We start from the raw sequence: 15654 nt of genomic DNA, 5'->3' as shown, positions 1-15654 counted from the left end.
GGCCCGCCACCTCTACTGATATGTCTGTCTTAGTAACTACTTGCATTCCCCATGTAATAACAATTCTGGAGCATCTATGGTTATGACTCTATATTGTGCTGCTCCTTTATTATTCCTAATAGAAGTCATGAATGAATTGCCCGCAGTCTGCAATGAAGATCCAGAATGGTGTTACCAGAAGGGGGGTGTTCCCCTGCACAGTCTGACACTAGCAGATAGTGTCAGGCAGGGGTGCACCACCAATGAGGCCAGGTGAGGCGATCGATTCAGGCAGCACCAGGTAGGGGCAAGAAGGGCCATGGGCTGAAGGGGGGCGTTTTCAGTTTTCACCTCAGGCAGTAGAAAGCCTAGGTGCACCCCTGTTGTCAGGCTGTGCAGGGACACACCCCAACAGGTAACACTATTCTGGATCTTTATTGCAGACTGCTAGCAATTCATTCATGACTTTTATTAGGAATAATAAAGAATAAATATTGGCACAATACAGAGTCATAAGAATAGATGCTCCAGAATTGTTATTACATGGGGATGCAAGTAGCTGCTAAAATGGATGTCAGGAGAGGTGACGGGTCCTTTTTAACACAAAGATCTTGCGTGTTAGGGTTCATTCTCACTTACAATTTAAATGCAGTTTTTGATGCTAATCTAATGAGTGGATTAAATAAAATGAAACTAGACTATTCCCAGAAGTTAACAGAGGGAGCTAAAACCTAACATTTAATGAGTATCAAATTAGAAAGCTGCGTTACACACAAGAACAATACATGCAACCAAGACTGATAGACAGCGACCCAACCAGGGCCAAAACAACAATAGGATGGTACCTGATTTGCAACACAACAAGAAAAGGAATGGTCTCATCAATCAGTAGATGCAGATGGAATGGGTACTCCAGGAGATTTTCAAGGCACCCCGATTAGAGATGCCGAACTGTATTGGCTGTAGTGTAGATAGAGGTCAGGAGCTGCTCACCCTGAATGACCCTGTCCAGGGATGGGGTCTAGCAAGCCCTACCTATCTACACAGTGCACTCGCCCTGAAAGGGGCGACCCCATCCGGATACCTGTCCCTGTACCCAGGCGGAATCCCTAAAAAGCCCTTACACAAATAAGCTCCCGATGTGGCACTTTTCGTTCAACATGAACTCATCAGGGGAGTAATGCAAAATCGGGTAGAGCAAAAATGGGGTATGGCAAAGTTGAAGTTAGGAGGCTAGATATATAATGGTCCCAAGGCAAATGTACCACTAGGTAGACAAGTGGGCAATAGTGCCTACGGTGGCATCAAAACAAAAAAGATGTTTTACTATATATAACTCCCTAAGGCTCAGTCTGTAATGGTGTCCTGGACTGGCCTAAGCGCACCAGTGGGTGAACAGGCTAGGATTAAATTATGGCCCTGGAAAAATTGGTGCCCTCAGGTGGGGGATACGAGTCTGGCTACCTGAGGGCACCAATTTTTCCAGGGCCATAATTTAATCCTAGCCTGTTCACCCACTGGTGCGCTTAGGTTTAGGCCCCCAGGTTGGCCCCCAGGTTAGGCCAGTCCAGGACACTATTTCAGACTGAGCCTTAGGGAGTTATATATAGTAAAACATATTTTTTGTTTTGATGCCACCGTAGGCCCTATTGCCCACTTGTCTACCTAGTGGTACATTTGCCTTAGGACCATTATATATCTAGCCTCTTAAAGGATAACTCTCACATTTAGACCCTAATTTCAATTTTCATATATGTAGTTAGTAATAACATGATATTCCAGAATCAGTTACTATTAGACTGACTTACCCCATATTTAATAAGATTCAGCCCTTAGCAACCAGTCAGCATAAAACTGCAATTTCCCTAGAAAGAAGAACAATAGCCCCCCAAAAGTGTCAGTAACCAGAGCCCTTCCCCCTAAAGGGTTAATCTCCTGCAGCACAAAGGGGTCCTCTTACCACATGTTGCTTTCATTTATACACTGAGCAGACGGCAGATCTCCCTTCCCTGGTCTGCACTGCTTCCACTCTGCATTGTCCAGCTCTGCTGAGTGAGGGATCGTCTGCCAAGCGCAGGGACAGGGAGAAGTGCACACAGCCCAGGCACTGTTATCAGCTGCTGGGGAGGACCTGGCTTTTATCGTTTACTTACAGTCCCTGGCTGTCAGTAATGTGAGCCTGCACGCTGCGTGCTCCGTCTATCAACAGATAGACGGACCATGCCTAGCAACCCTATTTTAAGCACAGGTAAAAGCAGGCAGTATAGGGAACAAAAATGTGGAATTAAGGGGTAATTGAATACACAGTGAAAAGTTGAAATAGGGCCACCAAGGAGATATTAATCACCACAATCCAATACTCCAAGAAAAAAATAATATATGACAGTTATACTTTAACTTCAACTTTGCCGTACCCCATTTTTGCTCTACCCGATTTTGCATTACTCCCCTGATGAGTTCATGTTGAATGAAACGTGGCACATTGGTATCCGGACGGGGTCGCCCCTTTCAGGGCGAGTGCACTGTGTAGATAGGTAGGGCTTGCTAGACCCCATCCCTGGACAGGGTCATTCAGGGTGAGCAGCTCCTGACCTCTATCTACACTACAGCCAATACACTTCGGCATCTCATTATTGGATAGTACTTCTGCCGACCATATCCAGTGGATTTAGACAACCTGTGACCTAATCGGGGTGCCTTGAAAATCTCCTAGAGCACCCATTCCATCTGCATCTACTGATTGGTGAGACCATTACTTTTCTTGTTGTGTTGCAAATGAGGTACCATCCTATTGTTGTTTTGGCCCTGGTTGGGTCGCTGTCTATCAGTCTTGGTTGCATGTATTGTTCTTGTGTGTAACGCAGCTTTCTAATTTGATGTTAGGTTTTAGGTTTTCATTAAACGTTAGGTTTTAGCTCCCTCTGTTCCCTTCTGGGAATAGTCTAGTTTAGTTTCGTACTTGGGAGTATCCCGTCACATTATATGGTACATACTTTGCCAACTTTTGTTTCAAGATTAAATAAAATTAGCAGAAGCTTTCCTATATATATATATATGCCCCCTACCCTTACATTCCTTTCTTTGCATTGGCTTAAAAATCTGCATCAAAAGCATCATGATAGAACGAAGGCTTGGTGATCAGCATTGCTGCAGAAACCACAGTTTGATTGCACCGTGTGAATGAGCCCTTTTAATCGCGTCAGGCTTAGTAATTGGCTTACATTTTCTACTCTTCATTTTCTTACCGTCCTAGAAACCAGAAGAAGACGATCTTGTTCTCACGCCTGATGGAACGAGAGAATTCCTAACATTTGAAATTCCACTGAATGATTCCGGATCCGCAGGTCTCGGTGTTAGCGTGAAGGGCAACCGATCAAAAGAGAACCATGCCGACCTGGGCATTTTTGTAAAGGCGATCATCAATGGTGGAGCAGCGTCCAAAGTAAGCGACCAAAGGCCAACATGTTACCTGTTAATAGTAATTTGTTTATCAGTTTTTATGAACCATTTTTCATCTGACAAAAAGCCTTCTCCTCTATTGTCAACTTGGGGCTTTAGATCAAATTCTATTGTAAAATTTAGAACATCGGAGCTGGTGAAGCCATAAAGCTACATTTACATGGTCATCCCTTCATTTGAATACTAATGTACTGAACGATGTAGCTACCTCCGGCGATCAAATGATTGCTGGATCATCTTCTAGAGGTTCTTCATTAAGACAAACTATCTTGTGAGCTCTGTTAGAGATGTGACCACCTCTCCATCCAACTGTATGGGACTGGTGGAGATAGAGGAGCGCTTGTACTTGGCTATCTCCAGCAGTCCCATAGTGCTGAATGGAGTGGCAGAGCACACGCGTCACCAACTTCATTGAAACGGGGGAGCATGGGCCGCCACATTTGGACTGCCAATCAGACATTATCCTGTAGCCTGTGGGTAGTGGATAGGTTGTCTTAAAGAGACAACCATTTTCATGATAATGTATGTTAGGCAAATGAATCCCTTAAGGGATTTTGTCGTCTCAAGCATTGGTGTCATATCTTCAGGAAATTCCTTAGATAAGACACACCAACGACTTCATTTAAAATGCATTTACTCATTCAACTAAAGAGCATGATCAAAGTTTTACAGCATTCATATACAATATCCAATGCAATTGGGGAAAAAAAACACAGCATCTGATTATAGTCCAAGATAATCCATCAGTACTTATCCATTTAAGGGGCCAGTTCAGTTCGGGTGGAGAGGCAGAGCGGTCACACAAGCAGTCTGCAACACTTTGGGGCCGTGACATTGGTTTGTCTTGTATATGGAGTGGATTTGTGAGGATTGGGAGTATCCTCTTATGCAGCTATTTGCAATTGTGAATTTTGGTTTTTACGTTTGGATATCTCTAGGACAGGGATGCTCAGCATGCGGCTCTCCAGCTGGTGCAAAACGACCTTTCCCAGTATGCCCTAATGGCTGTAGGCTGTCCAGGCATCCTGGGAGTTGTAGTTTTGCAACAGCTGGAGGGCCGCAGGTTGAGCTTCCCTGTTCTAGGATATACCCCCAATGTCCGATAGGTGCCGCCCCACCTCTGGGACCTGCACCTATTTCTGTTGTTATTATGTATTATTATTTATTTTAAAGCGCCATTAATTCCATGGTTCTGTATGAGGGGTTACATGTACATACAGAGGAGGCGAGCTAAAATTGACTCTAACATGTCACAGTGTTATCTTGATTATCTTGTGACAAAAGCCATTGAAATGCATTGAAAAACTCAGTTAACGTTTTCTTGCTATTGTTTACTTAAGGCGTTAACCATCAAGTTTAGCTCGGCTGCATCTGTAATATAAAAAATACAGATATGACAGACATGAAAGTATTAAACCCTTAGTGACCACGCACATTTTTTCCTAAATTGCATTCCAAGAGCTATAACTTTTTTTTGTTTTTTTCATCAATGTAACAGGCCTTATTTTTTCAGGACAAGTCATAGTTTTCAATGCACCATTTTGGGTGCATATAATCATTGATTAACACCAGCTATCTGTCTTAAACCCCCTTTATTTACGTCAGTAAAAAGGCGTATTGGTGGTCACTAAGGGGTTAAAGGGGTTGTATCACTTCAACAAACAGCATTTACTATGTAGAAGAAGGCACTTACTAATGTACTGCGATTGTCCATATTGCTTCCTTTGCTGGCTTGATACATTTTTCCATCACATTATACACTGCTCGCTTTCATGGTTATGACCACCCTGCAATCCAGCAGCGGTGGTCATGCGTGCACACTATAGGAAAAAGCACCAGCCTATGTGCGCTCCCAAGGTTCCGTCCACCAGAAAGGGAGGCGCTTTTTCCTTTAGTGTGCAAGTACGACCACCGCTGATGGATTGCAGGGTGGTCATAACCATGGAAACAAGCAGTGAATAATGTGATGGAAAAATGAATCCAGCCAGCAAAGGAGGCCATATGGATAATAACTAGGGATGAGCGAAGCGGGCTTTGAATCCAAGATCTGAAGTCGCTTTGCTCCAAACTTGGTTTTAATGCTGTACGGAGATCTGTCAGCTTCATGTAGTTAAAGGTTGTCGTCGCGGTGCTCATGGAAACACAGAGATCCAAGCAGCAATTGTTTCAAGGCAATCTGCCCTTTTCATCGTTTGCCAATGATAATTGCCCAAACATAATTGCCAATGTCACAGCCTGCGAAGTAGCCGTGGTATATACTGAGCAATAATGCACTACATTGCTCTTCCAATTACTTTGGGATAAAAATCAATATATATATTGAGATTGTATCCAGTTCCAGTCGCCGTCTCTTCTGGGAGTTGTTCACCTCCACTTTATCTACTGGTTCTATTCATTTTAAGGTCAACATTGAACAAAATCATATTTGAGCCAATACTGGTTTATTTCAATATAAAGTCCCCTAGGTGTCTTGAGGGATTGGGATTGGGGGAAATCTGTTGCTTTAATGCAGTCATCTTTATAGATTTATTTAGGTTTTCTTTTTGATTGACATGACTTTTTTTGTTTTATAAATAACAGGTTTTTTGTTTATTGTTTTTTTTTCTAAGCAAAATTCATACGTTTGTCAGTGCCACGGATTGTGAACGGAGCAGTAGGTCTCCTGCTTGACCACCGCTCCATTCAAACTCCTCCTCGCCATGGTTTTGCAGCTGAAGGGATTTGGGGACCAGTAGTGGTCGTAAGGGTTCCAGCGGTTAAGCTGCCTCCAAATTAGCATCTATCTTCGATCCTGTGAATGGGTTTTGATTGCTTCTGGCAGGAGTACTAGGGCGTGACCTATTTGACCACTCAATGGGGGAGATTTATCGAAAACTTGTGAAAGGAAAACTGACTTAGTTGCCCAAAGCAACCAGTTCTTATAAATGAAAGGTGGGATATGATTGGCTGCTATGGGTAACTAAACTTTTCCTTTCCACCAGTTTTGATAAATCTCCCTCTTTTAAGAATATGTTTGGAAATGAAATGACGCTGCCATTTCCTAGAAGTATCTGCTCCTTATTTTGTAATGATGTCTTGAGTCGTTCACGTGTTTGACACCAGTTTTTTTTGCACCTACAAGGATGGAAGGCTTCACGTAAATGACCAGCTTGTCGCTGTCAATGGTGAATCCCTACTGGGCAAAACAAATCAAGATGCCATGGAGACTCTGCGGAAATCTATGTCAACAGAAGGGAATAAACGAGGAATGATTCAGCTCATCGTAGCCAGGAGAATAAAGAGGAACGAGGTAAAACTGCGCACTTATAGCCATCGTAAGGCGTGCATCATTTAGCCCGGTCTTAAACTGGTTGCCTAGGATTTTGATAGCCTATCCAAGGGATGCCCAACCTGCGGCTCTCCAGCTGTTGCAAAACTACGACTCCCAGCATGCCCGGACAGCCTACAGCAGGGCATGGTGGGAGTTGTAGTTTTACAACAGCTGGAGGGCCGCAGATTGGGCATCCCTGGTCTATCCGAAACACCCCCCCCCCCCCCCGCTAATCAGCTGCTTCCTTGTGCCGCTAGAACAGATGTTAGCAACCTTGGGACTCCACCTGTTGGGAAACTACAATTCCCCGCATGCTCCATTCATTTCTGTGTGTTTTTATACGAGCAGAGCCAGTATGCATGCTGGGAGTTGTAGTTTCACAAAAGCTGGCGTGCCGAAGGTTGCGCACCCCTGCGCTAGAACCATGTGGTTTCGTCCACTGTGTAGTGGTCGGAGCAGGTAACTGCAGCACAGCTCCCTCTGTATTGGGTGGGAACAGTACTGCAGTTACAAGTCCCATCTTCTACATAGTGGACGGCACTATGTAGTTCCGATGTTTACTTCCAGCGCAGGAGCTACAGGAAATTAGCTGATCAGAAGAGATGCCAGGTGTGAGTCCCCCACCGATGTGATTTTGATGGCCTACCCAGTGGAAAGTCCTGAACAACCCCTTTATTTAGGAGGGCCTTCATAACATTGATTTTACCGCGTTTTGAAACGTCATTTCTATTACATGGGTCTTTAGAGGAACTGTAGTCATTTGGCTTTGTCATCTCTGATTCAGTACCAGACTGCGAGCTGTAGGTGGTGCTGTGTGCATTTTTATTAATGGAATGTGATGAAAGGGGTTAAGCCTAATTAACAATGCAGTACTAATTGGAGATGAAAAAAATAATTATGACATTCTTGGGCTCGCATTCTGTCACTGTTAAGTAGGTAGTGAAATAAAAATGTAATCTACACTACAGGGAATAGTGACATAACATACTAATGAGGGGGGGGGATAAAATGTTACATATAAATATAAATAAATATACACACACACACACACACACACACAGGTAATACTCGAAAAATTCAAATATTGTGCAAAGTTAATTTATTTCAGTAATGCAACTTAAAAGGTGAAACTAATATGAGACTCATTACATGCAAAGCGAGATATTTCAAGCCTTTGTTATAATTTGGATGATTATGGCTTACAGCTTATGAAACCCCAAAGTCACAATCTCAGGTCCCCTTTGCTCAGGGGGTATGGATTAATTAGCTGACTAGAGTGTGACACTTGAATATTGAACCTTTTTACAATATTTCTTCAAAATTCTTTAAGTTGTATTACTTTTGCACTATATTCTAATTTTTTGAGTTTTACCTGTATATAAACATTCAGAACTGCATATGTTGAATGCTTTCAAATATTTTCATGTTTATTAGGGCAGGAACTAACATTTATTGATGTGCTGTCTGCTCTATTAGGCTACTTTCACACTAGCGTTTTTCTTTTCCGGCACTGAGTTCCATCCTCGGGGCTCTATACTGGAAAATAACTCATCGGTTTAATCCCCATACATTCTGAATAGAGAGCAATCCGTTCAGGATGTCTTCAGTTCAGTCTTTTTGACTGATCAGGACAGAGATAAAACTGCAGCATGCTACGGTTTTATCTCCGGCCAAAAAACTGAAGACTTGCCTGAATGCCGGATCCGGCATTTTTTTCCATAGGAATGTATTAGTGCCAGACCAAAAAAATTAATGCTGGATCCGTTTTTCCAGATGACAATGGAAAGACGGATCTTGCCTTTCAATGCATTTGTAAGACTGATCAGGATCCTGAGCAGTCTTACAAATGCCGTCAGTTGGCATACGTTTTGCCGGAATCCTTTGCCGCAAGTGTGAAAGTAGCTTTATTCTGTCTTATATATGTACACAATTACAGCTGCACATTTTGCCTATTGAAACAGCATTTCTTTTAGTTACTCTTTTTCAGTAAAATACAACATTTTGTAATCAGTGACCAGTTTTCAGAACGTATTTTGAAGCAGGTAGATCGACCATTCTTATTAGCGCTGTTGCATTTAGAATAGATAAAAATTTGGGCCACTGAGAAGGGCGGAACCCACTAGCCTTGAATGACCCTATTCTAAAACCAGGATTATCCGGATCCCAAATATGGCCCAGACACATTTCTTCTCACCCTGCGTCTTCTGACTCAAAATGTATTAGTTAGCATTCACACAATGGATATGTATCCATTCACAGGTGCGCCTCACCTGGGTCTGGCTAAACGGGACACATCTGTAAAGCCTGTATTAGGCATCGTAGGAACGCTCGTTAGCGATGATCTGTCTGTGTAATACTGCCGCTGATTACTCCAACAAACTCTCGTTCATCAGGAAATCACAATTTTTTAGCAGGTTAAAAAATTCATTGCCAGCGGCAGATTGTGCCATCAAATCACGCTCTACAGCCGGCAAGTAATGATTCAGACGAACGATGGCATTAGTGATCGCTCTTAGTTTTGGCTCACAATCACTGATCCAAAACACTGACGTGTGAATGAGGCCTTACTGATCTAGAAGATTGGATGATGCCTTCTGCCCCATTTCTTGGATTCGAAATTGGCCTTCGGATTTTATTTTAGTGAGCTGTCATGCATTATGGGTTAATATATATTGCATATCTAATAGTGTGGAGCTCTATACTCCATTTTACAAGTTCTTGGGTTACAGTAGACTGTGCTGGAAAGATAAAGATCCTCCACCGATACATGAATATGCTTCAGATGTCACAGATGTTCTCCTGAGTTTAACATGAGTGGTCACCTCTCCTGACAGGTCTGTTTTAGTAACTACTTGTTCTCCCCATGTAATAACAGTATAATCATATGGCTCTATGTTGTGCCACAGTCTGACATCAGCAGCACTGATTGGACAGAGACGGACACACCCACTGCTGGTAACACCCAGCTGTACCTTTAATGCAGACTGATGGCAATTTATTTGTATAGTTCTAGCAGGAGTAATACAGGAATGAGACATCACAGAGTTATAAGAATAGATGCTCCAGAATTATTACATGGAGAATGCTTATAGTTACTAAAGCAGACATGTCAGGAGAGGTGACAGATCCTCTTTAAGTAGTTCTCAGGGCAATTGTCACTTCTGCTCAGTCCCACCCTCCATTCTTGCAACCGAAATGCAGGCTGTACCCTCGGAGTTCATGTAAAGTGCACAACTCGGTAGGGAGTAATAGATGAGCACAATGAAACCTCCTTGCTATTTTTTATTTTATTTTTTTATTTTCCAATTTTAAAGCAATGCTCTATTTTTAATAAAAATGTGTAATATAATTTAACACAACAAAAATGATTGCCTGATTAAGTCTTTTAATACCCTGTAATTGCTGGCAATTCTAAATAAAAAAATTAAAAAGCTGGGTTCCTGTTAGGGCATGTTCACACACGTGTAGATCCAGTGTAGTTTGTGCAGCCATTGCATGGAAATGGGCAGACATGTTTGTGGCAAGTCGTAGTGCGACCTGTGCATTAGGCAGCTGTAAATAAAAATTATCTTCTGTTTTCAGTTTTCTTTTCATCTTTTCAGTGTGCGTATGCCAGCTATCTTCATTTATAGAATATTTCCACCTAAAATAACAAAAAATCACCGGAAAATAGCTGCAGTTCACCCAGTAATGTCGAAACGAATTCCAAGTGTAATCAGAACCTGATGGATGGAGAGCCCTGCAATTCCCTATATACACCTGGATGGCATATGTGCTGCAGTTCCACTGACTGATCCATGTAGTGAAAGATGAGCAGAAAGTGTCAGCCCTTCTCCTTGGGGATGGGGGGGGGGGGGGGGGGGCAAGCTCAATGAGGCAACGTTGAGGAAACCCATACTGGCGATGGTGGAGATCACTACCAGAAGATTGCTGTTACCTTTTTACTGGACCTGTCATCCCCTTCACAGAGCGAGGCAGAATCTTTATGATCTGAGCCAACGTTTTTGGAAATGTATGCTATAGATTTACACGGGACTAAGTGCCATTAATTAGCCATGTGGCACTTCAAAGGTTCTCAATGACGTCACAACTTCCTGAACAGTTGTTGAAACCCATAAACTCTGTTTCCAATAAAATGTTTACTCCTAAAATTACAAAAGCACCCACAAGTTTTGTCTCCTGGCTTTCCATGAATGGACGTATTCACAGCTCTCGTACTTCGGCAGAATTGTTCTTAGCTAGTCTAGCCATAGCATTAAAGGGGTCTCCAAGATTTGGGTATTAATGAGCTATCCTAAGGACAGGTCATCAGCATCAAATCGGTGGGGGCCCGACACCCATCACCCCTGCCGATCAGCTGTTTGAAGAGGCTGCGGCACTTCAGTGGGCGATGTGGCCTCTTTTTAGGCCAATGACTCACTTTCATCGGTCACGTAGCCTAGGACCATCTCAGTCCCGTTAAAGTTTAATGGGTCTGAGCTGCGATACCATACAAACTTCTATACAGTGTACAGCGCTCACTGAAGTGCCACTGCCTTCCGAACTGTTGATCGGTGGATGTGCCAGATGTTGGACCACTGCCGATCTGATATTGGTGACCTGTCCTGAGGATAGGTCATCAATATTTGAATCTTGGAAATCTCCTTTAATGACTAGTCCACAGCAAAAGGAAGACTATATGCACAACTGATAACCCTTGTTCTACCTAGCAAACACCATTACACGGGGATCCTTGTTTTGGCTTTCTTTGCTCCTCTTCCTCAAGCCGGTGGAATCAATCGTTGTGAGTTCTGTGCAAAGTAGAAGCTTTCATAGATTCCTGGTTTAATGTGCACCACTTTTCGATCACACATGTTAAATGAGTCTTCTCTACCCACATCCTGCCTACTTCTCAAGGGTGGTGGAGAAAGCCAAAATGTGCAAATTTTGTACCCCAAAAGTCACTCAACCAAGGCAGCAGTCTTAGTCTACTTTCACGTTTTGGCTTTCCATTTGTGAGATCCGTTCAGGGCTCTCACAAGAGGTCCAAAACGGATCAGTTTGCATTCTAATGCATTCTGAATGGAAAAGGATCCGCTCAGAATGCCTCAATTTGCGTCAGTTCATTCTCCATTCTGCTTTGGAGACTGATGAAACTGAGCCAAACGGATCCGTACCTGGCACACAATGTAAGTCAATGGGGACGGATCCGTCCAGCCCTAATGCATTCTGAGTGGATGCGGATCCACTCAGAATGCATCAGTCTGGCACCGTTTGTCCTCCGCTCCGCTGGCGGACACCTGAACGCAGCTTGCAGCGTTCGGGTGTCCGCCTGGCCGTGCGAAGGCAAACGGATCCGTCCAGACTTACAATGTAAGTCAATAGGGACGGATCAGTTTGAAGTTGACACAATATGGCTCAGTTTTCAAACTGATCCGTCCCCCATTGACTTTCAATGTAAAGTCTGGACGGATCCGTTTGCATTATCATGAACAAAAAAACTAAAAAAAAAAAAAAAAAAAAATATATATATATTTTTTTTATTTTTTTTATTTTTTTTTGTTCATGGTAATGCAAACGGATCCGTTCTGAACGGATCTAAGCGTTTGCATTATAGGTGCGGATCCGTCTGTGCAGATACCAGACGGATCCGCACCTAACGCAGGTGTGAAAGTAGCCTAAGAAAAGAAGCCACGGTAGACCCAACGTAGAGAATTTTTTTGTTTCGCCCTCGTGTGACACAGCAGACTGTGCCATTTACCTTTTCTCTTTTGTATTTGTGTTGTTGGAGTCGTTTAGTGGCCGGTTGCGCCGAGTCTCCCTTCCTGTGTAATGGGATTACCGGACTGACAATTGCCACCTCACGTACCTTTGTAAACTCTTTAATTTCACCTTATTTATTTCACTTTCCCACCTCCAGCCGCTCTGAGCGGTGATTAATTCGTGTTTTAGTGAAGCTGTCACTCCTAATCTGCATTTTATGTAAAAACTAATAAAACAAATCCTTATTTTGCAATTTAAGCCTTATTGAGTCTAATTCACTGGCACTGCAAGTTTATTGTTCTCCTGCAGCTTGACGTGCTTCCAATTGTAATTGTGTTGACCCTTTATTGCAGTAAATCTCCCCAGCGCTTATCAAACAGGGGGAGATAAGGCTACCATTCAGAGCTTCATTAAATATCTCATTTGTATTAGGCAGGCTGAGTGTTGGAATGGGAATCTTCTTAGCCCTCTCTGACCTCCGCCGCTCATGTGCTTGGAATGTCTTGTTCTCGTTCCCTGGTCCCTCCCTATTTATATCCTTGGCTCTCATCCAGGTCCCGACTGTCTTTTATTGACTTCAAAGTGCTGTTTTTTTTTTTTTTTTCTACATTAACTGCTGAAATAAAGATTCACCTTTGGCTTTCCAACTATACACATTGAGGGGGATTTATCAAAAGTGGTGAAAAGGAAAACTGACTTAGGCCCCTTTCACACGGGCGAGTATTCCGTGCGGGTGCAATGCGTGACGTGAACGCATTGCACCCGCACTGAATCCTGACTCATTCATTTCTATGGGGCTGTGCACATGAGCTGTGATTTTCACGCATCACTTGTGCGTTGCGTGAAAATCGCAGCATGCTCTATATTCTTCGTTTTTCACGCAATGCAGGCCCCATAGAAGTGAATGGGGCCGCGTGAAAATCGCAAGCATCCGCAACCAAGTGCGGATGCGGTGCGATTTTCACGCATGGTTGCTAGGTGACGATCGGGCTGGGGACCCGATCTGTATTATTTTCCCTTATAACATGGTTATAAGGGAAAATAATAGCATTCTGAATACAGAATGCAAAGTAAAATAGTGATGGAGGGGTTAAAAAAATAAATAAATAATTAACTCACCGAGTCCACTTGATCGCGTAGTTGCGGATCTCTGTCTTCTTCTGTAATGTTGAGCTGCCGGCTAAGAACCTGTGGTGACGTCACATCACATGATCCAATCACATGGTCCCTCACCATGGTGATGAACCATGTGATTGGACCATGGTATGAGCACAGTGACGTCATCAAAGGTCCTATTCCTGTGCACAGCAAAGAAGAAGACAGAAGAGAAGCCGGGCTGCGCGATCAAGTGGATTAAGGTGAGTTAAATTTATTTATTTTAACCCCTCCAGCCTTATTGTACTATGCATTCTGTATTAAGAATGCTATTATTTTCCCTTATACCCATGTTATAAGGGAAAATAATACAATCTACAGAACACCTAACCCAAACCTGAACTTCTGTGAAGAAGTTCGGGTTTGGGTACCAAACATGCCGATTTTTCTCACACGCATGAAAAACGCATTACAATGTTTTGCACTCAAGCGGAAAAATTGTGTATTTTCCCGCAACGCACTCGCATCTTATCCGGACAAAAAACATGACGCCCATGTGAAAGAGGCCTTAGTTGCCCATAGCAGACAATCAGATTGATCCTTTGATTTTCCAAAAATGAAAGGTGGAATGTGATTGGTTGAAAACGGGCAGCTAAGCTAGTTTTCCTTAACACCAGTTTTGATACATCTCCCCCATAGTGTACAGTAGAATCTTACCGAGAATTTACCTATTCCCTTCAGTCCTTTCACCCCGGCTTAGAACATGGAGAAAATTCTGAACCCCCAGACATGCACATTTTTTGTGTACAGCGTAAAATTCAGGGCAAATAAAAATGTCAAGGCGTAAAAATAAGAGTCCAATTGCCCCCCGAAACAATGCCAGAACAGGTCAGAAGCACAGAGGTTAAGAAATGATAAGCTCGGAGTCCTGTCTACAAATGCTCGCAGTTTAGGTAAAAAAAAATCAATGAACTTGGGTCAATAATGGCATCTGAGAATGTAGATTTAGTGGCTGTTACGGAGACATGGTTTAATGAAAGAAATGACTGGGACATAACCATACCAGGGTACTCTTTATACAGAAGAGACAGAGAAGGCAAGAAAGGAGGAGGAGTGGCCCTGTATGTGAAAGATAGCATTAAATCTAACCTAATACAAGTTGGTGAGGTCAACATAGAGTCAGTTTGGGTTACGTTGCAGTTTGCTAACCATGCAGTAACTCGTGTAGGTGTGATATATAGACCACCTGGTCAAGTTAAAGAACTAGATGATCTACTAGTTGAAGAAATAGCTAAAATGACAATGAAAGGAGAAGTTATCATTATGGGAGATTTCAATCTTCCAGATATAAACTGGAAAACCAAAATAGCAAGTTCTACCAGGAGTACAGATATTCTAAATTCCCTACTGGGGTTATCTCTACAACAAGTGGTTGAGGAGCCAACCCGGAGGGAGGCCATTTTGGATTTGGTATTCACAAATGGGGATTCGGTATATGATGTCATTGTAGGCGAAACCTTGGGATCTAGTGATCACCAGTCAGTGTGGTTTAATATAAGAACTGTGAAAGAGTCCCACCACACAAAAACAAAAGTTTTAGATTTTAGAAAAACAGACTTTTCAAAAATGAAATTAGTCATAAATGAGTCCTTATCAGACTGGAACGGATTACATGGAGTCCAGGAGAAATGGGACTACTTAAAAGGTGCATTATTGAAGGCAACAGAAAATTGCATTAGACTTGTCAGTAAAAGCAAAAAAAGTAAGAGACCACTGTGGTACTCAGCAGAAGTGGCCCAAATCATTAAAAATAAAAAGCTAGCATTTTGTAATTATAAAAAAACCCAGAGCAATGAAGATAAGGAAATCTACAAGATTAGGCAGAGAGAGGCCAAGCAAGTTATAAGAACTTCTAAAGCGCAGGCAGAAGAAAAACTAGCTCAGTCTATGAAAAAAGGGGATAAGACATTCTTCAGATATATAAATGAAAAAAGGAAATTAAAACAAGGAATAACTAAATTAAAAACAAAGGACGGAAGGTATGTAGAAGAGAATAAAGGGCTAGCCGA

General features: G+C 42.6%; 1 protein-coding gene across 11 annotated transcripts in view; it reads left to right on the top strand.

The window, feature by feature from the left end:
• Positions 1-15654, top strand: part of PARD3 (par-3 family cell polarity regulator) — a 600009-nt gene that overhangs the window by 321483 nt on the left and 262872 nt on the right. For all 11 annotated transcript variants that reach the window (XM_040434287.1, XM_040434289.1, XM_040434286.1 and 8 more), the window contains 2 exons: positions 3233-3421; positions 6560-6727. In XM_040434287.1, coding sequence (XP_040290221.1) covers positions 3233-3421; positions 6560-6727 — 357 coding nt within the window. The remainder of the gene's footprint in view (positions 1-3232; positions 3422-6559; positions 6728-15654) is intronic.

Source organism: Bufo bufo, chromosome 5 (genome assembly GCF_905171765.1).
Source record: "Bufo bufo chromosome 5, aBufBuf1.1, whole genome shotgun sequence".
Classification (NCBI taxonomy): domain Eukaryota; kingdom Metazoa; phylum Chordata; class Amphibia; order Anura; family Bufonidae; genus Bufo; species Bufo bufo.
The sequence above is the reverse complement of the archived record's forward strand: the minus strand, read 5'-3'. Positions and strand labels throughout refer to the sequence as shown.